Genomic DNA, 24838 nt, shown 5'->3' on the forward strand with positions numbered 1-24838 from the left:
AGTGGGCACAGAAAATCGCGTGCACCCTTAATTATTGGTCAAAAATGCTGACGGCACTAATTCAGTCTGTTTTCCGCCGACCGCGAAAAAGCAAATTGCGATTTGATAGGAGTTTGTAGCGTTCGCGGCGAGAAACTTCTCGAACGTAACTGTATATCGATGTTCACCGGAACGAACGCCGACTTATAACTGTATAATTCTCGAAAATTAGGGGGCGGGGGCAAACGTTGAGCCTTAGAGTTTCTTACAATAATCATTGTATGAAACTCTATGCTTTGAGCCACTAAATAAAGCACAGACGCTAAGTTTGGTTAATCGCAACCTTTATTACACGTGAAACAATGCCGTAAAATGAGCAATAAACGCTGCAATACGTACACACTTTCTCTTTTTTGTTCTTTTTTGTCTTTGGCATCTCGGTTTGGCATTTATTTCACTGCTCACTGTACAACTTTCTTGACGGACTTAGTAAAAGCGCTCGGGTAAATACGAAAGATCGGGTACCGACGCAAAAGAAAAAAGAAAATCACCAAACGATTTGTTGACTTGTTTACCTTGACGGATTTGGATGACAGATACTTAAATATATCAGACACGTTACAATACCGCACCTACACTTTGTCTCATAATCTATGCAGTATCAGTCCGCGGGGTATCAATCCGCGCCTGTGCTACTCCACTGTCGTACAGAAAAAGGAGCGTATTGCACGCAGTTATTTACGATGTCAGAAAATAAACAAACATTTATGTAGTGTTTGATTATGTGCATCGGCAATATAACCGACGCCGCAACATAGAACTACATTCTGCTGCGTAATACGCGGTGATGCCTTAGCAGGCCTCGTAGCTTTCACTGTACTGAAAGTTGATTTTGAGACTTAAGTGAAGATACAGCAAAGGTTCTGGCAGTTTGGTAAGGTCAACGGCTAAACTATATATGATGCGGATTGTTTCACTCTGCTGCTTGAATTTGTTGCTTTTACGCAAGTATGTGCTTGAAAGTAGCCTGTATGGAAAAAGATAAGGAAGTGTAGAACCCCTGAGCACTTATTAAATGTTAGTGAGATGCTTGAATGAGCAATGAACACAGCGAAGCAATATGTACACGACAAAATGCACAACTCTCATGCAAAGACGGAATCAGAGCCACGCAAGCTTCTCATGCACTGTCTACAGTGGGCCAGAGAGGCAAAACAACAGAACTTACAATAGCAAATCTTTCACAAAACTGCAGTCCTAACTTCACATCAATAAGCAAATGTTCTGTCAGGTACAACTCTTCTAACATACACATCCATACATCCAATGCATTTGTAAGTAACGGGAACTGCAGGGACATCAGCGACTCCACAGAACAAATAAATTCTGCTTCAGTTTGCATATGTAAACAGTACTGCAGTCAGTTCCCCAAAGTTCTATGGTCAGTTCTATGGTCAGTTCCCCAAAGGTGAACACAGTGCTTCTCTATGATCATGGTGCAGGCTGAAAACACAGAGCTAATGCCAACATGCACTCAAAAGCAAGTAGCCATTTGCCAAAGTTTACGTATCTTGTTATAAGTGGCTGCCTTAGACAAGTGGAATTAAGAGTAAGCATAACATGACAAAACGTCAAGTGATTGCAATTATGTTTGACACTGCGTAAATCAGAAGCCGTAGCATGTTGTGAAGCAAGTACAGAACTGACGCCTTAACTTCCAATGACAACTCATCATGAACTCTAGGCAATTTTCGCCAAAAAATTTGTGAAAATAGTTTAGGCAAAAAAGTGGCGCAAAATACGCAGGTCTTGAAAGAATTTTGGACTTGTAACATTTTTTTTCGGAATTGGTCACTGCATTAGGGGTTAATACTCTCACCAACGTGAGCATACTGTTTAAATTCGGCAGCGTCATACTTAAGTATGCTTAGAAGTTAAAAGCACGCCGCACCTAGTTCTGTGTGACTATTTTTGCAAGCTGCCACAGAACCTGAATTGCAGCCTTCACGGGTGGCATAAAAATGAATTTTAAAATGACAAAATTTCGCATAAATTTTGCTGGTTTCCGGTTAGCCCAAATATATCTTTGAAAGAGACGCAGAAACTTGGCCAGATAAAACAAATTACACATCACCAATTCACGACTCCCGAACTGAGTATAAAATAGAACACCATCAGACTGCTATTAAGAGAATTCGTAAAACTTTCGACAACCTCAAGACGATATATAAATACGTTCTGTTTTAAAGGCTCTTTTAAGCACATAAAAATCATTAAACATTGAGATAAACGTTGCCACATAAACTATCAGGTTGCATGGGTGCTATAAACACAGACAGACACTCAGCAAGATTTTGATTATTTTAACAGTATCTGTTCGTTCTTTGCAAGTACGCAACATGTAGTGACAGAGACGACGGATGGAACAGCTACCATATTATTTACCACATCCTGTAATCTTTGTGGTGCTCGCAACACTTGCCAATGCTAACTAAACTGAGTATCGTACCGCAAGCAGCAGCAACAGTGTCGGTCCTTTTTGTTTTGTTGGGTGAACTGCTGGACATTACTCGCAGGTGTGAACGTGGAATGCATCCGTGGTTAATTAAGACCAGGTAGAGAATGCCTAATGTCACAACGTGAAACTTTCCTACTCGGCACCGCTGTGCCTCCTCCAAACCATACATGCACTATCACACTTTCTCGAAACTCTTGGCAAATCTTGAACACGTACACTCGACACCTGTGCAAAGGACAGCACGTCAAACAAGTAGATCCAGGTCAGCCGCCATGCTGCAAAAAGTCAACTTGTGCACGGAAAAGTAATCTCAAGTACACTACACTACACGCTGTTCTGGGACTTGTAGCCACTCCGTGGTAGACACTTCTGAATCTGCCATTAGCTCTCACACAAAGGCAATAACAGTATTTGGGCATCAAGTTCTCAGGTGTACAGTTGACCGCAAAATTTGATGGGGCACGGGTTTAACAAACCACTGTGCAGGTCACAGAGGCTAGGACACACACAATGAAACAATAAATTTGAGTCTGTGTGCTCAGGCTTCACGGTAGTTCAGCCTTTTTGCAAACTGTGTCCTGTGAACTTTAGTGGCTCACTGTACAAGTATGACGACAACACACTTCTGAAAAGATGTCTAAAACTCTATTTCTAAATACATGCCGAGTCAACAATCGCTTAACTATATGAAGAGACAACCGTGTCTTCAAGCAATAGTCGTCAATGATGCTTCAACATGTCACAAAGGAAGCATGCTGCTGTCCTCCAGAATTCAGGATCAACAACTTGCTACTGAAAGGCTGAATACTACCGTTTTGTGGCGAGACGTAGCTCTATTACCACTCCCAAGGCTTGCACCTGTCGTGGATGTTAACAGGATTGATCAGTGAAGTTGGGCTTCCACGATATTCTCAATAGAACCTGGACTATTCGACAGGATCCAGGCAAAAACGGAGCTCTGTGCTGACATGAATGCATGCAACTGCTACAGCTCGAGGCAGGAGTGGTTACGGAGCCTAACAGTAACTAGTCTGAAAGCACAGAGCTGTTTGCAGTAACTTCCGTGGAATGTCATAGTGAGGTTCTATGCATTAAAAAAAAAAAAAAAAGTGGAACGCTCAGAAACTTCATATCACGCAAAGTTGGTGCAAGTTGAGCATATCGTTCAAGGCTCTCACATTTTTGGCAAAATCGTTGGGCAATCGCACCAGATAGGTGCATGCCATTCTTCGAAGGCTCCAATCAACCTGTTTCTACATTCAAATGTCCTTAAATGGACACTCTAACATCCTCTTATCAATTCTCTGATCTTTGAGCACTGCATCTCCCAAAAGGCACAGGCTCTGCAAGTGGCATCGATTTTCGATAGCAGTGACCACCCAAAGCTTGCGCATCAAAAACAAAAAGAAATGAGACATTGCCCAACAATGCACACAATACTGCCAAGAAAGTGACCTATATAACAAGCACGAGGCTTGTTCAAACAAGACGCATCAGAATAGCTTGTGCCGGCTATGAATTAGGTACGTGCCACTTTGGACAAACACCATTCCAAAGTGTGCATCGTTCAAAGAAAAGCTTTGAGAGTAGTTGTTGGCAGGACAAGCTGTTTTTCTGCAATGTGCGTGTCACACGCAATAGCAGTAGCCCGGCAGTACACGCGGGGAAATGGAAGCTTCAACAAAGCTTGCCCTGCTACCACATCTTGGGTCAGTGGTCCCCGAAATGCTGTTCGTCGCCATCACATGGTCTTTCCTGCACCTTCGACTTCAATGCATTTGGGTAGGAGATTCACACATGGCGCAAACATAGAACTAAGTGGACTGACCAGGCATATTGTTGGGGAACAAAATGAAAATAAACAGTGTCACACAGCTGGCTACAAGAGGGTACTGTAGCGTCTGGAACAAAGCTGCAAGAAGCCACGTCTTGGCAAATGCACAAGCCATGCTTCCACAGGTTGCCAACGGAGGAACAGTGCGATATCACTAGATAGCCTTGATCGATGAGAAGTTCTCAAGGCTGCCTCCAGGTGCCTCCGTGTGGCATGTCACCAGAAGTACCTTTCCTAGGACAGGACCGAGTGTGAGACTGCAACCTCGACAAGCGGAGAGAATGTAGCATCCGAACTGCACCTCCAGACAAGGCACATGCTCGATACACAGCAAGCACTGCCATGTCAAGGTGCCAAGTAGTTGAGTGTTGTTTTGAATCAGGAAAAATGATAGCGCAGTCTCGAAATAGGCCCTGCTTTCTCAAGTTTCACCATTCTAGCAGTTTCAAAGCTCCAGTGTTGTGAGCGACGTCTCTGGTCTGGCCTGTGCGGTCCCGGGATCTTGCAATTGCAGGGCTGATGCCCAGCTGGGCTTGTTTTCTGTTCTTTCTTGTGTAGTTCTCTTTTTTGTTCTTTTTTTACTACAAGTGACCCTCGGCGCCGAAAACAAGCAAATTCACTCGAGTCTACACTGTCACTTGAAAATCAAATTAAGCAAACAGATAAAAATAGACTTCCAGCCAGGCATGCCCACAGCAGATAAGATGGTGTCGCGGTGTCCACAACAAAGGCACAAAGCGCGACGCCTTCACAAATAAAGGTCCACTCCGGTCGGCGTGCTGAAAACAGCAACAGCGGCGTCAGCCACGTAAGGGAAAGTTATATGATGGCCTCAACAGGGGGGCCTCCACAAAGGCTGCTAGAGCACGTTCCCGACCGACGGGCTGGGCGCCCCGTCGTCATCGCAATGCCGATCGTCCTTTTCACAGATGACCTTGAGCTCGATGGGGTCAGCGGCAATGCACGTGTGGCTTCGGCGCCGGTTGGCGAGCAGGAAAAAGTAGAGGCGCAGCTCGGGCACGAGCGTGCGTAGCGCAGAGTAGATGCCGAGCAGGTTCTTGATGAGAAAGAGGGAGACGTCGTGGCCGAAGAAGCTCCAGAGGTAGATGCGGATGGCCAGGTAGGGCACATTGACGAGGCCCATGTGCAGGACCTTGTACAGCAGCTTCAGTCCCAGGGGTCGCGGCAGCTGTCCAAACTCGCACTGGCTCAACTTGAACAGGGCCAGGGCTGCACAAACGGAAATTGAGAGTTTGCACGAATTGAGCAGCAATGAGTGAGCGAAAAAAATAAACTAAGTAAACGCAGGCCGGAGCCAACAGTTTGACAAAAGGTCTTGTCTTCGTCAGGGCAACAGATGGGGAGCTAGTCTTGGACAATCACTTTTATTGAACGCTGACTGGACGGTTGAGCAAACTGGTCGAGCTGATTGGCTGGTTGAGCAAAACTGCTCGAATCACACAATGTGCCACATACTAGGTTACGTGAAAGGGATAGTAGTATCACAGATAGTGAGTGTCCAAGAATACATCCCCAGGGTGAGTGAATGTTTCTATAGTTTCTACATTTTTTACTGCACCAAAAATAGCCTAAATATAAGGAAATACTTTAAAACCCGTGACATCACACATGTGCAATGTTTGTTCTGCGGTTTCAGCACAATATTCAAATGACTGAAAGGTCTGAAAATAATATTTTATTCCAGTAATAAACGTCTTACTGATAGTTTAAAGGGGCACTAAAGAGAAGCACTAAACCAGCTTAAAGTGGTAAATAATTCTTTCAAAACTCATTTTTGTTAATTTGGCAATAATAGGTTTATTATTAAATGAGAAAATGAAGGTGAAAGTTCCACTACATAAGACTCACGCTAAAACTGAAGCACCAGTGTGTTGGTGTGACATAACAGATTTAAAAGTTCGTTTGTTTTTGTTTTTCCCATGGATTTGGGCCGTAGTGGCTGAGTTAAAACTTGCCAAGTTCTGTCTCTGGCTCAATTAAAATTCTGTCTCTCTGGCTCAATTAAGTTCTGTCTCTGGCTCAATTAAATGTGGTGGCTTAGCGGCTATGGTGCTATGCTGCTAAGCATGAGGTTGCAGGATTGAACCCCAGCCGCGGCGGTCGTACTTTGATGGGGGTGAAATGCGAAAATGCCCATGTCCCGTGCATTGAAAGCAATGTTAAAGAACTCCAGGTGGTCAAAATCGTTGCCGTATGCCTCATAATCATATTGCGCGTTTGGCACGCAAAACCACATAATTTAATTTCATTTTTTTCTTTTCAATTGAAATACAATGTTGCCCACCTTTAACAATAAAAAGTTAACTATGCTGAATCAGGCACCATCGAAATCCATAGTGTCACCGCAAATTCGAGGCAGCATCGCCACCTGCCTTTCTGCTTTTCAATTTTTTCTGTTGTATCAAGCCTCTTCTTGCAGTAAGAGTGGCTATATTCTGGTGCCGCAGAAGGGTAACTAACTGATGCAGTTCAAATAACTTTTCTCTTTAGGTTGTCTTTAAAGGGCCCCTTGCCAAGCCCCATTGCAAGTTTTGGGTATGCATTGGAAGTTGCAAAACACCATCTAAAGAAGGTTTTCCAATGAATTCTTTGAAACTGTTCATTATTAGAGGAGATAGAAGTTAGCTGTCCTGTTAACATGCCACCAGGAGGTGAGCGTCACTACCAACTCTCTCCCTCTGCATCGGCTAGCATTCCCAAGCGGTGTTCCTTTCGGCCATCTCCCCTAACATAGCAGAAGGACTTACTGCAGTGTCAAGCACCGCCTTCTTTCATTCGTATTTTTTTTCTTCTCTTCTGCTTTTGCTGCGTGGCACATTTACTGCGGCGGTGTTGCGTCTTCCGCATTAAATGATTAAGCGAAGCAACGCGTTGTGGCGAGCGACGTAGACAGCACTGCGAAAAGGCATTTGTGCGTGTGACCTTGGCTCCCTGGCTGGGAGCGAAGCTTTGTCGAGAGGGAGGGCACGCAGTGCCTGGTTTGAAATTTCAGCTGTTCTTGCAGCACGCGGCACCACATTACTTTGCAGATGCGATCATCAGCGCACGAAGTATACCGTATGTTTGTTTGCTTGTCCAAACCTAGTGAGGGGGCCCTTGAATGAAAATAGTGTTCTGAATCTACGATAGAGTGTATAAGCGCAACTGAACAAGGGCGTAGAAAGAAACAGAGACAGCGCTGTCTCTGTGTATCTATTTCTTTCTACGTCCTCGTTCAGTCGCGCTTATACACTTTATCGTGGATTCTAACCAACTAGCCCGCTAACATGTTTTAACCAGTGTTCTGAAAGAATACTGTATCAGATTAAAACTGATTTGAGCGTTTCTCTCTAGTGCACCTACAAGGGTGTCTGCAAGGGTCGAGACTCACTGGGCAGCAGGAAATTGACGCAGGTGAGCGCGAGCACGGCATTCTCGAGTGGGTACGTGAGCGTCAGGTGGGTCTCGTTGGGGAACAGCAGCCCGAGGAAGGTGATGCTGTCCAGCACCTCGAAGGTGGTGCCCGTGCAGAGCGAGTGCAGGTACGTGCGCTGCTCCGAGCTGGCGCCCGCCTCGTTGTGGCTCTCGACGAGCAGCAGGAAGACCACCGCCGCCACCGCCAACACCGCCTTGAGAAACTGGGACCCGTACATGTTGTCGTCTGCAGGCGGCACCAACAACGGGGTTCGCTATCAGCACGAATGCTTTCAAATGCGTTCAGTCGCACCGTCGGACAACACTTGTCTGTTTTTCATGCTACAGCTGCACAGCACTAAAAAAAACCAGGCATTTCGTACATTGAATCATCATGTAAGTCGAACGTGCTTAGAAGCGAGAGCCCCTGTCAGGCCATATGGCCCTTTTGCTCTTGTTTCCTCTTTCTGTAATGAAGAAAAAAATAAGCTTCAAACTTCAAAAAAAGAAAGAAAGGACAGGACGATCGCCAACTTCAAACTGAAGTTTATTATACGCAAGCATGTAAAAGCAAAACAAGAGTAACAAAATGCACACATGCATGGACAAAGGGTTTTTTCGCTCTGTGCTGCCATAACATGGCGTCATGCACAAAAGCCCAAGCTTCCGTGCATCATCTGCTTTGCTGCTGCTGCCTTCACTGCCTCCAGAAACTGGGATCAGTCACATTGCGCAGAACGCACAGGAAAGCTGCAATTTGTGTATTATGACAGGGCCGGATAAATGTAACAATTCTATTCCAACGATATTCCTGTTAACACGTGTAGGTGAGCTAGTTGGTAGAAGATATGGAAGAGCGCAAAAAAAAGAAACAGGATGAAACAAGAAGACACAAGATAATGCACTGGTCTTAGCAGTGCTCCGTCCATGTTATATGGTGATCGGCCAGCTGTGAATGGTGGATGGTAAGAAAGGAATAAAATAAAGTGAAATTGAAATTTATTTGCACATTATATCTACCCATCATTTTTTTTTTCTTGGAGGAGGAGAGGCAGTGAGGACCTCTTCCAGCCATCTCTTTCACTTACCCCTCTGTCTTGTGACAATCAATTTTATCCTTTGTTTGCATATTTCCTGATCTCTCCATACCACCTAACCCTTTGCTGTTATTGAATGCGTTTCCCTCCAATTGGCACGTACTTATTCCTTTACTCTAACAGACTATATTGATACCAAATTGATATTCTGTTGATATATAGTATCGATACTACACTGATACTCAATACATCACCTGTCCAAACACCAGTTCTTCCTCTTAACCTCAACCAGAATACCAGCCCACCTGTGTACTGTCTCTTAAATGTTACACCTATCATAGCATCACACAGACGGATGACGAAAAGTGGGCCTTGGGTTTGTCTAGTCACTCAGGCCTAGCAATAACCTGAAAACCATGTAGGCGTAGAGATTTTCCTCTAGTACTTTGTCTTTTATGTGCCACTTTACGCTGCCAGGTTGCATTAATTAATTCTATCACTAGCATGGTTGGTCATGACCGACCCTGTCACTGCCAGGGACCACCACTCTATACATGCAGCAAAGTTTCACAATTTATTTTTAGTGTCCTACCACGTCACGACCTACAACAAGAAAGGTTCAGCAATTGCTTGGCCAACATGGCTACCAGTACACGTAATGCTACTGTGAAAGGTCAGGGCCTACAACAGAACTAAAACCATGACAAAAATGGAACCACCTTTATGGTTATGAAAACAGAATACAAAACGAAGATTATGCAAGAAAGCTGTCAGGCACTCAAAAAAAAGCTAATATGGTTGATCAACTGTTACTCAGCAGGAGAGAGAGAGAGAGATCAAAAGTTGGGGCGTTTGCCCGTCCCGAATGGGTCAAATCGGGATTTGGGACATTTATGCAAGACTCGGCACCACTGTCCCACTAAATTTGACGTGGTTGGCAACCCTAGTCAACCCTAGTCAATGCCCCTTCAAAGTTGTTCAACAGCCTCCCATACACCCACCCTGCAGCTTCTGTGCCACATCCATGCGAAAGAGCAGGACCACCTTGGCCACCAGCAGCAGAGCATACAGCAGCCAGGACAGGTAGCACAGCGGGAAGCGACCCAGGACTGGGTGCGGGGGCTCAGGCTCGGGTGTGGCATCGTCTGGCTGGTCCTGCACACAACCCGGCGCATCTTAAAAGGTATCGCATGCAACTTGAAGCACTCATGATTTGACACGTGCGGCAAGTTTGAATAATATGTGTAAAGTGCTTTAATAAAATGAGTTGGAAGGCAGGCGACTGCACATTTGCTTACAGTTTGAGCATGCCGTCATGCAGGGGGTTTATTTCTTTCATTGCCTTTCACTACGTTAAAGCAGGCATATCTTTCAAGTGGCCAGGTTGGCTTATTCTAAGTATGCTAGACATGAAATAGCTGATGTTCTCATATCTTACATTCCTGTAGAGAGTTCTTGAATGGAGTCCACACTTTATAAACATGACAAAACTCGCTGATGAACTGAGACTACTGAATTCGTTCTACAGCTCTTTACTTTTGATGATATTAAAGATGCAAGAAATGTACTAGAAAAAATTTTTGAATGGACAGAAAATATTGGTGCCTGAAGAGGACAAGACACAATAAAAAAAAAAGTATTGTGTTGAGCCAGGTTGAAAGATCAGGCTTCTGCAATAACAAATTTGTTGTTCATATAAAGAAAGAGCTTCTGTAAGATATAAAATGACAAAAATGAAAAATGGGAGTGGCGCCACCTATTTCAGCACTTCTCATGAGTGACATCGGTTGATTCACAGAGAGTGGCAGAGAAGGAGATCACGTGGGGATTACATCGACTCGTTTGTTTTGGATTAGGCAATTCAAATTAAGGAGCATTTGCGGGGACCTTCGGCGCCAATTTTCTATGTAACAAAGTCATATATTAGGAACCGAACAAACACTGACACCAAGAACAACATAGGGAAAATTAGTTGTGCTTAATAAATGAAATAAAGAAACGATAAATTAATGGAAATTAAAGTGAATGAAAAAACAACTTGCCGCAGGAAATTAAGATGCAATTATCATTCAAAACACTCCCCAATGATCAATAGCGGCACTGGATGCTCTGCAGTTGTACCTTACATCGTTGCTGCGTTACGCCACAAAGCATACACTGAACCACACGCCATAAAGTTGGCTGCAGTCGTTGCATGCCGTTGGACGAAGAGAGCAGATGAAAGAAACAGGCAACTTCTTTCACTAAGTATTTTTTGAATTCACCCTAAATAAAGGTTTTTGTTTGCTGAATGTCCTTAGCCTGCTCTACTACAAGTTGTACACAGTGTGTTACGATTGCCACAATTGAGTGACTTGAACCACGAACAATTTCAGAAGTCCCAAGTGTTTCCTTATAAAGACATGTGGCTGTATCTCTAACTAGCCAGTAAAGCTGGGCTGGATTCATATGAAGGAGGCGAACACAGACAACCCAGTCTAGTGACATAAGATGTACATCATATCACTTTGCAGTTAGCATTCGCATGACTGATGAGAAAAGCAGACGACGCTCCAACTCTTGAAAACATGGACAACAGTGCAAGTGCTTTGAAATGCTGCCCTCTATCAATGATGGCTATCCAGCTTGTAATCCAGCTAAAAGCATGAGCTACGCTTTTCTGTAGTACGCATTCTATTTTAATGAGTTATATGGATTTAAAATGGCTTTCAGCAGACTAAGATGTTACGGTATTTTGGCGTTTCTTGCAGAAAATCTCAATGCCGATTTTGCTTTCGGGAGCATCACAAGTGGTTTCATGAGGACCAAGTGACTACCATGGGAACTGGTGATGTATGACCGTGTAACACGCAATCCACAAGGTCAAATTAAAATTCAATCCGTCATGTGAATACAGTTTAAGCCCTCAAGGTATGATTTCTTTTCGAAGTAACTACTATAATGGCAAATTTTTTTATGTTAAATGCCTTAAAACATGGTTCAAACATTGAAGTAAGACTACAAATATTGTGGAAAATCTCATTCAATAAAAGTGATAACGATAGAATCTCTACTGCCATCGATGTTGTGAGGTGGACTTATCACAAGCCGAAAAATGACCATCGCTCACGACGAGCTGAGGTCGTCAAGGTCCCTTCAGGGGTTGAGAAGGTCAAAGGGGCCCAATACTCACAGGAGACTGTGCTGACCGCCTGAAGTGGCGTCGAGCAAGGAAGACAGCCGACATGATGCCGATGAGAACGAGGAAGTCGGCCAGAAACCAGAAGTACCAGGCGACCGATCCCTGGTTGTGCTGAATCAGGTAGAAGTCGAGCGTCGAGCCCTGGAAGATGACCGCCACCAGCAGCACCAGCACGTCCAAAACGGCCACCAGGCGCGACACAGAGCAGCACCGGGCCAGTGCAGCTCGGAGCAGCATCCTCACACCACCAGAGTCTGCGCTCACGGGCTGCGTCGTAGGAGGAGAATAGGCGCAGGTCAATCCTAACAGATCGGAAAACTGGACAGCCATCCAATACAATTAAAGAATTCAGCGGTGAGTGCACTCCACATGGAGCATGTATGCAATCCCCAGCCAACCACACATTCCTATTCTCTTCTCCTTGCCATCTACAGCGTGTCCCTACGTTTGCGTCGCCCAGTTGCTATAGCAGTGTAAAGAAAGTTTTGATTGATGTTTGGGGTTTTATGGCACAAGGAACAGATATGGCCAAAGAGCCCAAGGTTGTAGGTTCGTGAAACACGGGCAAAAGCTGTGCCTGCAAAAAGATTAAAGGCAACGAAATTTCACTTTGGCTAAATTTCTTAAAAATGAGTAATACTATATCCCCTTCAGGCACTAATTCTGCCCAGTGAAAATTTAGTTTCGCCACATTTCTTGCATTTTCAGAATTGTGAAAAGTATGCAGCTGTAGAAAAATTCTGAATGTCCAGTTCTTAGTGAGTTCTTCAAGTTCACAGAATCTGGACTCCATGCATTCTACAGAAATGCCAGATATGAGAATGTTAGTTAGTTCGATCTAGCATACTTCGAAAGCACATACCCAGCCACTTGAGAAAGAAGTGCAGGGAGTAAAAGATTGTGAAAAACACTGAAAGTGAACCTGCTACGTAACGACTTACTGACACCAAGAGCAGACACCCAGACACCTACCTTCCGACTTCTTTAAACATTAACATGTATTGTTGAAAGTAACTTAACATGTATTGTTGAAAGTAACTTAACATGTATTGTTGAAAGTTGCAGCACGGGTCTAATCAGAAGTGTTTCAAGATGTAGGCAACACATTTTAAATATTTTCATTGGTGCTTTTGATGCACTATCTTTGCCGGCCAGTTGTGCTGACAATGGCTTGAAAGGATATACAACAAAAGCAATCCTGGCCAAGCTGCATGGCTCACAATTTCTCAATCTCTTTTTAATAACGACCTTTAAGTAGCACCCAAGAAGACAATGCACACACGTGGCAGTTAACAGATATGATGCAGATCACCAAACATTGCTTCCGAGACTCGCTAAAGAAGGTTATTTGGAAGCATGGCCACACAAATCCCTCTCCTAAACCCTTTTGAAAGCTCTTAGTATTTCTCTGTGTGCAATTTCTTTCCCCTTTGCCTGTAGATCTGGCTATTTCTACACATCATGAGGGACACAGGCACATTCCTTGCCGATGAACCTCGTAGAAAGAGCCTCTTTTGCAGTCCGCAGCTTGTTACAGACCGCAGCTGCTTTAGACATGTTATAAGCCACTTCAAGCTAGCTGTTTGGTAGAGGTTTGTAGTCGTGATCATTGTGCCCCCACCCATTTTTTTTCCTTCCGTGTCGTCGTCTTCGGCGCATTGGTCATAATTATAAACTCAATTTAATAATGTCCCTACATGTCTGCAACAGTCTGAATTCGTTATTGGAACGTGGCAACACAGTGAGTACTTAGATATGTTGTTTTCGTTTCTGTTCCACAAAACCTTCAACAGGCAGTGACAGTCCATCAAAATGAAGCCAATCACAGCTGCTGAAGCAACGATGGCTGGCAAAGTAAACTCTGAAGCCAGCCTCATCAGTGTGCCTGCACAAGCTCAGATGTTTTCTCGAACCAGGTGCTATCAGTAGACATTGCTCATGCAGCCCAAAGCATGCCACTTGAGCTCTCTAGATAAGCCTACCACCAATTGTACAAGGAGCCTACGAAAACATATGAAGTGCAGTCTAGTTATTTTCTGAACCGTTCGTTTTGAAAAAAAAAGAAAAAAATGGAGAGACGATCTGCTTCACGGTGGATTTTGCCACTCAGTGATCTTCATGTGCTGTGGACATATGGCCGAGTCCGCTAAAAGGATTGTAGCAACTGAAATGGTTACAAACGGCGAGCTTAGAGGCCAGGCCTTGTCAGAAAGGCATAATGCATGCTAGATAGTGCTTGTATGCTGTCCATTCACTTGACTTTCCTTATTGCACTTGACTGTTCTCCAAACGGTGACATCTTGCAATGTTAATTGCAAGCTAAAACAGCAGAGCTACGTGCGTGTTTCAAATATGGACAATGGTCATGGCTAATCTGCAAGCGATATAGAAGACCAGTTTGCTCCGTCAGGCAAAAGAAGTGAATACACACAGGATGTCTGTGATGTGGCAGAAGTGGTTTCATTGTGTTCAATTAGTTTTCTTTGTACTATGAAATGTCTTATATCTACGAAAACATTTATTCAGTATTTGATACGCCTTGCGTCTACTTTTTCATGCGTAATATTCCCTGAAAAATTACTATACAAATATGTTACACCCACTGAAACTGAAATGCATGTTCGCAAGTTTGTGATGTGCATTTCCAGCAGGTTTATATAAAAGTGGGCTGCTATTTCTAGCAGAAAAAGAATTTAAGGTCAGACACCTGCTAAAGAAAACCAATAGTTAGCATTGAAGCACAAAAAGGAGCACCCAAAGAATCTGATAAAAGGTGCGTTTATCTCGCAGGTAGATCACGCAAAAGAAATCATTTATCTCTAAAAATGCTTACATCATTCTCTTCCTTCAAAATGGTGTAGCATTTACGTTGATGGGCGCGTTGCAAATGTTCTTACCACCAAGTTAGCATCACAGTGCGTCAATTACTGCTACGAAAGGATGTCCCCATGAAATTTAAGTACACATCTGCAACGCCATGTTCAAAGCAGACGTTTATGCTCCATGTTTAAAAAAGAAAACGAAAACAAAATAGCAAAGACCACCTTCTCGCGGTTTCGTTTGGTTTTTACTCCATACTCGCCGCTGTAGGTGCAGTGGCGATTTTGCGTCTCAAGGCAAGCATCGATTGCGCAAAAGCGATTGCTCAATCTTACACGAACGAAACTGCTGGTTCCGGCGCAAACACTACACTTCCGCAAAACGCACGTGCTAGCATGTAAAAAGAGCCAGCGCCAACGCAAGTTGCAAACGGAACAGACGAGTGGTCGATGTAGCGCTCGCCTAAGGACAAAGCACAAAAGAATTTTAGAAATCTTTGTGCACCTGCGTCAGTCGTCTGAAAGAATGGAAAGGCTTGCACAGAGTCACAAGTTTTCGCGCCTCGAGCATATATACAACGAATAATCCAGACATTCCGAGTGCGCTGTTTAGAGAGGTGTCCGCGATGACAACTGAAACGCCAGCACCGCGCGCTCCGCGCCTTTGCAAGCTGTCAGCTGATAAAAGCTAGCCGCGCACAGGTGCTAACAAAGTCGCTGACGCAAAAGGTGACGCCCACGGTGTTGGGAGGGCCTGAATCATCGCTGCGGGGCGCCGAACATGGGTTCGGACCGATGAGCTGGTGACAACTATATTTTAAACAAAAAAGAAAGAAGAAGGAGGAGAACGAAACAGCGCTAGCCCTCGTGTTCGTTGCGCTGTCGCGGGCGTTGTGATCGAAGCGAACGAAACTTGCAAGGCGCGAGCGCAGACAGCACACACAGACGCTTGGGGCGCGCCGTAGCTACTCACCATAGCGTATGTCGCGTTCGCCGACGCGGCGTCTTCGGTGACGGTCAAAAGCACGGCTGCTGGTCGCTGCAACGGTGGAGGGACTTCTGCAGCCGCCGCAGCAGTGAAGAGGAGCTCAGGGAGCACTCCACAACATCCATCAAGCTTTCTTCACTCGAGTTCGTGTCGGTTGGCTCGCGATTCAGTGCACTAGCGCTCAACTGTCGCGCACAAAGGGACGACGGCGGCGGTATGAATCACCCGTCGCGCCTTTAGCGAAAGAAGCGAGCCCAAAAGTTCAACGAGCGAAAGAAGACTGCTGCTACGCGCTGCCAATGAAACAAAAAAAAATTCAAAGCAACAATTCCCGACTTCTCTTTGGAGTCTATTTTCACGGCGTCTCCCGTCGACGGTGACCGTGCGAATAACAATCACACTATTTTGAGGCTTATCCGCATATGTTGGTCCAGTATGGGTCCTGCCTTGGTCACAGCTGTTGCAGAGGCCACTCGAAAGGCTCGAAATATGACGGTCGTTTTCGGCGCTTGCAGGACCCAAAAGCACGGCACGTCGGGATAGGTTTGCGAGGTTTCCGATACTCCACAGAAGCTGTTGCGGGGGGACGTGCGTTGTGAACACTTTATAGATGAGCAGGGACAAGAATGTTTCGGCGTTCCAAGCGATAACATTGATATTTACGCAGCACGTTCCGCACTGCGTTTATAGGGTAAGATAAGCAGATTCGTTATCACTGGAATTCGCCCACTTAGCAATCTGTTTTGGACTCAGTGCCTTGTCCGCAAGGCAGCATCGGGCTTGTAATTTTCAAAATTGAAAGGACACGAATGGTTTTCGATATGTTTTTGTTTATTATAATATCGTGGCTCTTTGTACATAAAAACAGATCCACACTGCATTTCATGACTGCCCCTACATACAAATTTTGTATGTAGACAACGTGCTCAAAAGTAAAACACTCACTCGAGGAAAACTGAGAAAAGAAAAAAAAAGATACAACTGATACAAAGGACCTGTAATGACCACTACAAAACAATGTGGCCACCCACTTCACACTGCAGACATACAAGGCGGTTCCCTTAAAATCTACACACACACAAACCTGACAACTTGCAGTATTGTAATGTTAAGACGAAAGGCAGTGCTAGAGGTACAAACGAAAACGAGAGGGAACCCAACATTTGAGTGTTTATGCGCCACATTACGAAATGATTACTGCATGCTGCATGAAGATGTTGCAAAATTTGTGTGCATGCGAGTTTATTCACAAGTTTCACTTTCATGACACATGGTTGTCAAGTGCTTTCAATAGATCTGCAGCATAACAATTCACATCAGCGCACACCTATGACTGCACCAAAGTGACACTCTCTCCGTCAAGTCATGGTTAAAAAATGTGTCGCAAAAATCTATCCATTCCAGGATATGAACATGACCTTCTCATCCATGTCATGCAGCACTGCCTTCTATATCATCAGCCTGATCTCAAATTGTTGTCCGGTACACTTCAAAAACAAAATCGAGCACTACAACTGTCAGGCACAAATCTTCCACCACTTCTTTTGAATGATTCAACATCACTCTACTAAAAATACATTCACCAGGTCAACGCTGACAACAAACTTCATTACAGCAGAAATCAGCTACACAAAAACAGCTGTGGTCGATGCGGTACTTAAAGAAAAAAGCATTTCCTAAACAAATTGCAGCTTTTCATTGCCTTCTGTTGCACAGTAAGGGATTGCAAGCTGAAATTATACAGATAAGTTGCCATCAGCTTCAAGAATTTCTTTCTTCATGTATGGCAAGTCGCACGAGCACAGGCTGTCGGACAATGCCTCACATGCTCGTAAGACTCCGTTTCATACTTACAGTGCAACACTGTGGAAGGTACAGCGATTTTGCACACTGGCTACATCCGCAAGCAAAAAGTATTGCGTTGTATATCAAAAGAAAAAACACTACATCATTTTGTGACTATATGAGCTCATGTGTTGGAATAGCTGGGCACTAATGAATTATGTAATGGTGTGTAATAATTTTGCATTGTTTTGTTCCCCGCTGTGTCCTCTGCTCCAGTATGTCACAAAGACTGCTTCCAATCGTGACAAAGATGTCTCAGCAAGCATCTACCTTTCTTTTGCAGTGGATGGCATCTGTGACATCAGGGGCTATGCTGCAAGTGTCCACCTGGTGGACATATCCATTTCGTCTGCCGCTAAAGTGGTGGTTGGCTGGGAGCGCCTGTCTCCTTCTGACGTGTACCTCAGCCCAGCCAATCAGAACGTCAGCAGCAGACGAAATGGACATATCCACTAGATGGACACTTGCAGAATACCACCCCTGCAGAAACTTTACTTAGGGCTTGGTTTCATATAACTGCCCACAAAACGAAAATGTGTTGAAGCCATGCCATTTTGATTCAGAGTTGCGTGTCCAAGCCACTTGACCAGGAAATGCGCAGAGCGACACATTTTGACGACAGAACTTCTCGCAGAGTTTCCGCAGTGTTGGATTTTAGTTATGAAACGGAGTACAGAATCTCATTTGCCGTGAACAACGAGAAGGCACCGCAGGTACAGCCCGACCCTGCTTGTTCATCTGCTGCCAGCAATGGCCTGCATCACAACCCGTCTACCCGAGCAGTTCAGTGCAACTTCGAGTCCACATCAGAAGGCAGGAGAGCACAGTACAACGCCAGTGATGCCAAGACTCAAGAGTGCATCAAAAGGGCCATTTGCCACCACAGCAGAAGACCGCTGCCATTGTCAAGGCAGTTCTATATTATATCACTCAGAAAGCAACTACCCTCAGAGGGTTAAGTGAGCCACAAAGGGCAACACCACCGGCTGCAATATGTCACCGCTCTGGTGGAGTGCGGTCGGCGACCTCCATGCGGTCCACCACACCGGAGAAGGTCGCCCTTCTGGCAATCCGTGGAGGTGAACCTCTCGCTTCGGCCGGCACGCTGATGGCATCGGAGTGATGCAGGTAAGCCTCCCACAGCTCACGGCGCCAGTGGACTAGGGCGCGCCAGAGGCGCTGCAGAAATCTGGCAGACACCAGGAAGCTTGAAATCACGACTCGCCGCGTCGTCGTTAATACAATTGTTGCTGCCCGTTCCATCTTCCACTGCTGGGGGAGCACCTGCAAGAGAAAGAAATAATTTTTGACGAAGCTCCTGCATACCTGCCAAACCGTAACCCTCAAAAGACGTAAAAATCCCGCGGGCACAACAATCAGTGGGTCAGGGTTGTAAGAATTTGTTTTTAAGTTTGCCATGTGCACACACATTTTGTTGGATACATATGCACTTCATTAATGCTAGTTTACCTTTGGACACAGCACACAAGTAAACAGCACAGACTAACAAGTGACATGACAGACTGTTTACAGATTAGTGTAACTTTTTCAGCAACTTTGCCATTGCCGATTTCGCTTGCTTCGGGACCTCATCTGAACAGACCTACTCGAAGCTGATACCCATCTGGGTGTCCGTTCACATTCAGAAGACTTCCAAGGGTGTGAGACCAACAAATGAAACAAATTTATTTTTCGTAAAATTTGGCTAACCATTCGTAAAATTGTAGCATGAGCCTGAATCTGTAAACTGTACGAAAAATTCAAGAGAGTTGGCAGGTATGGTGCTGTGAGGTATGGTCATGTTGAGTGCGCTTGGCAGTCTTCAGGCTCGCCGTGCGATGGTATAAGAGACACGCTCACATACGAGTAGTATGCATTTTTGCTTGTCTGTTTGTTTGATTGTATGTGTTATTCGAATCGTTAAATCATTAGGTAGTTGGCACTTTGCGTCTCCTTCCTTTGTACACCTCCTTTTGCAACCAAGAACTATGTTTGCTCTGTAAAGGTGCTGTTAACTTACACTCCGCTCTATAGTCATGGCAAGAATGATTGGCGGCAGAGATGTTAAGCAAGTGTACTGCTGAAATTGTCCCGTAACGAATGCCTGGCTGCCATTATACATTCATTCTACAAGTTCATGTCATTGCAGGGGTGGGTCCATGCAATAAACAAACCCAAAACACCAAGGTATGAAAAATAATTCAGCGACTGTGTTTGAATTGTTCGTTGATCCTGCAGCTGTTTTTAGTCGCGATTATTCAATTTGTTTTTACTGTATTGAATGTGTTTCCTTGTTGCAGTTTGTTTACTAATTTGTAAATACCTACTGCCGTGCACAATGACCTTGCAATGTATTTTATCATGTATTTTTGTTTGTTATCATTCTATATCTGACTGTCCATGTTTTGCCTGTGTTTCTAAATATTTGTTGCTGTAACTGCACTTTATTCACTACCACTCCTCCTCTTTGTGTGACACCCTTGCAATTAAGTCTTTAAGGGTACAGTTTATTCCCATTAATCTGGTGCTTGTGGGACCACAAGATTTTGTCCAATCATCTGAACGATCGAATTGACAAATGGCAGCAATATAAGCTAAATCAAATTTCTTTATTGCTTTAAGTAGCGCGTAATGATGTCTTCCTGATTTTTGCTCTTGAGCGACACTACAAGACAAAAATAAAACGCTTCACACCTAGGAAAGCAGTAGCAGTGTGTTCACATTTTTAGTAACCGCGGCACGCACAAGGGGATACTGACGGTCGAATTAACCAGAGCGACATGCTTTTGTGCTCCAACGAAACGAGTTTTCCTTCCATAGCCCCCAATGTATGTTTTCCCATCATGACTTTTCAGTGTGCTTGAATCAAGGGAAAAGTCGAATTAATCAAGGTCAAATTAGCAGGAGTCCATTGTGCTCTGATATGCAAAATATGAAAAGCTGTAAACTTACTGGCGTCAGTAAGCCAGACACAAGGAAGCTCTAAAGTAACGAGTATTAAGCGCTTGAAAAGATGAGGTTAAGGAAGGTGGACACAACACGAGCTCTAGCTTTGAACAAATGGTTTATTTGAAACCAAGGCACGCAAATATGCATTGACAGCGCCCATATGGCGTAACAAATGCTATGCGCAAATCAATGACTTTCCTTTATACTTTCCAAAAAGAAAACGCCCTTCTATCATCTGCCAAAGCGCACATTAGGGTTGCTGTTTTATAGCAATGCCTTTTCACACTCGTGAGAGGTCGAACGCAGCCACACACGCACGGAGAAAGGCAAAATAGTGGCCTAGGATTCACTCAAGAATGGCGACTCTTTTTTTGACAAAGAGAGATGGAGCGCTTACACAGTCAGTGCCCAAACTTGCAATTTTCGCTGTTTCAATTATTAATCTTGTAAGTTTGTCTCTGTGCTTCGGAAGTATTGTTCGAGTGAACAAACCAGCATTCCAAGCTGTGCCGACAATCAGAAGAGAAAAGCTGCTATACCAAACTTGTACAACATCTCGCACAACTTGAAAAGGCTGGTGGAACGTGGCAACATTAGAGTAGTCTTTTTCAGCCCCATGCAAGTTGAATATAATTTGTAAGATCAGAAACCCACTACAAGGTATGACATATGCCTGCAGTAAACGGCCTAGAACACAGTTTGTGATTTGCAGGGAAGCAGTTGTGCACCAAATACTTCTTTTCTGCAGTGAGCAGTATGTTGGGCAGGCGAGTTACTGCCTGAATGATAGAGGAAAGGACACGATTGGTGACTGGCGCTGCATTGTAGCAGGCCACAGTGCGACCCGTATTTACACCGCGGTTTTATCAACACACAGAGACGAACCTTGCTTGTCGCAAGCGGCTGGCATTTTAGTGCACCCCGCATTTCCGGGAGGGAGGTGCTTCGGACAAAAAGTGCACCCAACATTCTGCACGTCACTGCTTGCGCCCCTTCCTTATACATGATACTACGCGGCCCTTTCCTTTTTTGCTGCCAACTTTCGCCTGCATCCCTGACACTATCAAGGTGTGGCCTTTTCTTGTGCATAGGGGGTGCAATGAGAGACCGACAGCCGACATCAATAGTCAAGACTTTCTTTACTCTGTGGGAAGTCGACATTTGGCCAGCGGTTGGTGCGGCGAGAAGAAATGTCGCAGGTCAGTGTCTGCGACAGCAGCGGGTTGATCCCCGCAGCAGTGCAGCAATCCGCTTCGTCGTGCTCATTGTTGTCAACCGAAGTCACCAGACCGCCTTCAGGCTGAGTTGACTTCACTGCACAAGGACCAGCCGATGGACAATTTAATGGTTCGTAAAAACTTCTTTCTCTCCCCCTGTATTTTACGGTTAATTTCTATTAGTGTAGTGTGCACTGCATTGCGACTTATCTATACTAGGCCTAGTCTGACTACTTTGATATGGTGTGGGTAACAGGTTCTTAGATCGTACAAGACTGCATTATTTGTTGTAGCACCTAATTTGTTTTCCATCTTGTACAATATTTTTTTCTCTTTTCTTCTCTTGTGTGTAATAATTTTAAGCTCCTTTTGTTGCTCTCTCACTTTTGTTTTTTGTTTTCTGTCAAGCATTTCGCTTTGTTCCTTTGTTTATTTGCTCTCTGCCCTGTCATGGTAATTAAATACTTTGCTTACTTTTTTTTCTAGCACATGTGAATACCTGCATCAGCCTTGAGTCTCCATCATTCTCCCACAATATTGTCACACCTGCACCCCATGCGGGCCAATCGTCAACCAATTTGTTATGCACCATTGCAGGGCTCTTAAGGCGTCGCAGGCGAGAGTTTTAAGTGGGAGCCTGTGAGTCTTTGCCAAGACGTTTTAGTAGGACAGCAGGCGTTTTGAAATGTGCGACATTACAAGATTAATAAGTGAAGTTGCGAAAATTGCCACTGATCTGTGTAAGCACTCAGTCCCCCCTCTTTGTCAGAGAAAGTATTGTCGTTTTTGAATGTGTCCAAGTGTGCTCTTCGATAGATGATAAAGGGGCTGCTTTCTTGGGAGGGCATTGTCAACTCCTCGGTTTCAAATAAACCATTTGCTGAAACTTAACACTTGAGTTGCGTCTTTGTCCTGGTCTTTCCAAACACTATATACCTGTTGCTATTCTATAGCAACAAGGCCGAGCGTCAAACCTCGTTATGCGCTAAACAATGCGCACCTTACGATAAATTCATAAGTAATGGCTGTTATGCAGTACCTACTTTGCGCAGGCCTCCATCGACGGCCACTCCAATGAACTCCATGCCTCGGAACCATAGGGCAAACACACCGGAACCAACTGCCTCCATGGCAAGGCTAGGGCTCCAGCCACGACCCGCACAGTAGGCACCGGCTGCCAGAACCAGCAGGAGCCAGGGCACACGAAGCCGCCACAGCCAGAGCAGCGATGACAGAACCGCCAGGATCTGTGCCTCCGAACGCCAAATGTGCAGCCGTTCGGCCAGGGATCTGGCAGCAAAGGAAAATAAGAGAAGTGGCAATCCATTGCAGCCCTTTATAGCAGTCAAATAGATGCAAGGTCAGAAAGACCACAAAAATTACTTTAGGGAAACATGGTGCCAGCTTCTATGGGAGCTGCAGGCATGGAGGGTTCGGCTTGCACAGAAATGTTGGGTAGAGTGTGTGTTTACCTAAACTTCAGTCCCTCTGGCTTCAGACGACTTTGCGACTTTGCAAACTGATCGATCAGATTCAACGAAATGTTGCATTATAAGTGCAGTTATTCCCAATGATTGTGCTTGCATGCGAGTCTCATTGCCTCCGGGAGTTTAAGAAAACATTATTACTTGTAAATTTAAACCAAGAAAGGCAGGTAAAGCCTCAAGAACATCTCCGGCTACAAGCGCAAACATTAGACAAATCCATGTACCATCCGTTATTTCCTTGGTAGCTGAATGATGGTAGTGGCAGGGCTCCCTCTAGTAATTTTAGCAGGAAACTCTGAAGAAGATGCACGCTGACAAGGTGCCTTCTTTTATTAACGTAATCAGGGAGAGTTTCAATGCAGCAAGAGCATACAAGAACTAAGGCGAAGCTGAGATGGGACAGTTCCCAATTGTTTACCTGCTTCAGCGTGTGATCCATCAGTGCTACACATTTTAAAATTGTGGGGTTCAACGACATGACACTGCAAAGTGGGTTATGGGTGACACTGCAACGGAGGGTTCAGAATGGATTTTGACCACCTGCCATCATTTAACGTGCACCCAAAGCACTGTACAGGGGCATTCTTTTTTTTTTTTCCACCCTGGTCGTTTATGTATGTGTCAATCTCACAGGCAATCAGCTGTGATGCCCATCCAGGCTTTTAATCGACACTTCGGACGTTTGTGCTGCGAATACAAGGGCATTTTAGACAGAACGAAGGCAACCTAGCATTTTTTTTTTCTAAATGAAACCAGGCAATATGAACTGTGCTATGCGTTACATTGAACGACGTTCACTCCGAAATGCGATCTTTCTGCGAAATTTTGAGCAAGTGCAGCGGTGAGCTCAAAATCTTTTTTTTTTCAACAATTTTAAGCGAAATGTGCGCGTTTGCGTATGCAAAGCAGCAAAACCCGTGTTTCTTTCGCCCCTTGCCAACAGACCGTTGCACATAAACACCCCCGCGGTAGCGCAGTGGCTACATGACGTTTCGCTGATGTGCTCGAGGTCCCGGGTTCGATTCCAGCCTCGGAGGCCGCATTTCGATGGTGGCGGGATGCGAAAAACGCCCGTGTACATAGGTGCACGTTAAAGAACCCCAGACGGCCAAATTAAACCGGAGTCCCCCACTACGGCGTGCCTTATAATCAGAAGGCGGTTGGCGCGTCCTCAAATCCTTATTGCGAACATTTCGTCAAGAACGGGAGCACAGCACAGCCTACCGCTACTGCTAAGGACACGTCTAATAATTGTTTGCTCACCCATGAGTTCTGATTGCGTGCTTGGTCCACAGGTCGAGTGGCAGAAAGATGCAGAACTGGAAGGCCATATCCAGCAGGAAAGACATTGCAGAAGCGAAATACGCCGGCATGATTCGATGAAAAGCTGCCAGCGATACCCACAGCACCGCAACCGCAAACGCCGGGAACTTGAACGGGCGCACGAGTATTATGCAAGGCATCATGGATTACGGCGTGCCCTTACCAAAGCCCCTATCAGAGAGATGTTACGAGCACGGGCATAGAGTTTCTAAAAATACTCTAGAGGGAAATGTGGCGCTAGTGTCTA

General features: G+C 44.9%; 2 protein-coding genes across 5 annotated transcripts; both read right to left on the reverse strand.

Moving 5' to 3' along the window:
* Positions 1–308: 308 nt before the first annotated feature.
* On the reverse strand, positions 309–16473 carry LOC135896477 (transmembrane protein 121B-like). Of its 3 annotated transcripts, none has more exons than XM_065424875.1 (5): positions 15756–16473; positions 11955–12230; positions 9784–9937; positions 7723–7992; positions 309–5561 (listed from the first exon to the last, which is right to left on the reverse strand). In XM_065424875.1, exons 1-5 carry the CDS (start codon positions 15756–15758, stop codon positions 5191–5193), a joined length of 1074 nt encoding a protein of 357 aa, XP_065280947.1. In that variant the 5' UTR covers positions 15759–16473; the 3' UTR covers positions 309–5190. The 3 variants fall into 3 exon arrangements, with proteins under 3 accessions (XP_065280947.1, XP_065280946.1, XP_065280948.1); XM_065424874.1 differs by lacking the exon at positions 15756–16473 and adding an exon at positions 15288–15663; XM_065424876.2 differs by lacking the exon at positions 15756–16473 and adding an exon at positions 14797–14817.
* A 107-nt stretch (positions 16474–16580) lies between these two features.
* Positions 16581–24833, reverse strand: LOC135896479 (uncharacterized). 2 transcript variants are annotated; one of them, XM_065424879.2, is made up of 3 exons: positions 24532–24818; positions 22825–23071; positions 16581–18899 (listed from the first exon to the last, which is right to left on the reverse strand). In XM_065424879.2, the coding sequence occupies exons 1-3, from the start codon at positions 24732–24734 to the stop codon at positions 18612–18614; spliced, it is 738 nt and encodes a 245-aa protein (XP_065280951.1). In that variant the 5' UTR covers positions 24735–24818; the 3' UTR covers positions 16581–18611. The 2 variants fall into 2 exon arrangements, with proteins under 2 accessions (XP_065280951.1, XP_065280952.1); XM_065424880.2 differs by lacking the exon at positions 16581–18899 and adding an exon at positions 19808–21878 and having other exon boundaries at positions 22821–23071; positions 24532–24833.
* Positions 24834–24838: the final 5 nt, after the last annotated feature.

Source organism: Dermacentor albipictus, chromosome 6 (genome assembly GCF_038994185.2).
Source record: "Dermacentor albipictus isolate Rhodes 1998 colony chromosome 6, USDA_Dalb.pri_finalv2, whole genome shotgun sequence".
NCBI lineage: Eukaryota > Metazoa > Arthropoda > Arachnida > Ixodida > Ixodidae > Dermacentor > Dermacentor albipictus.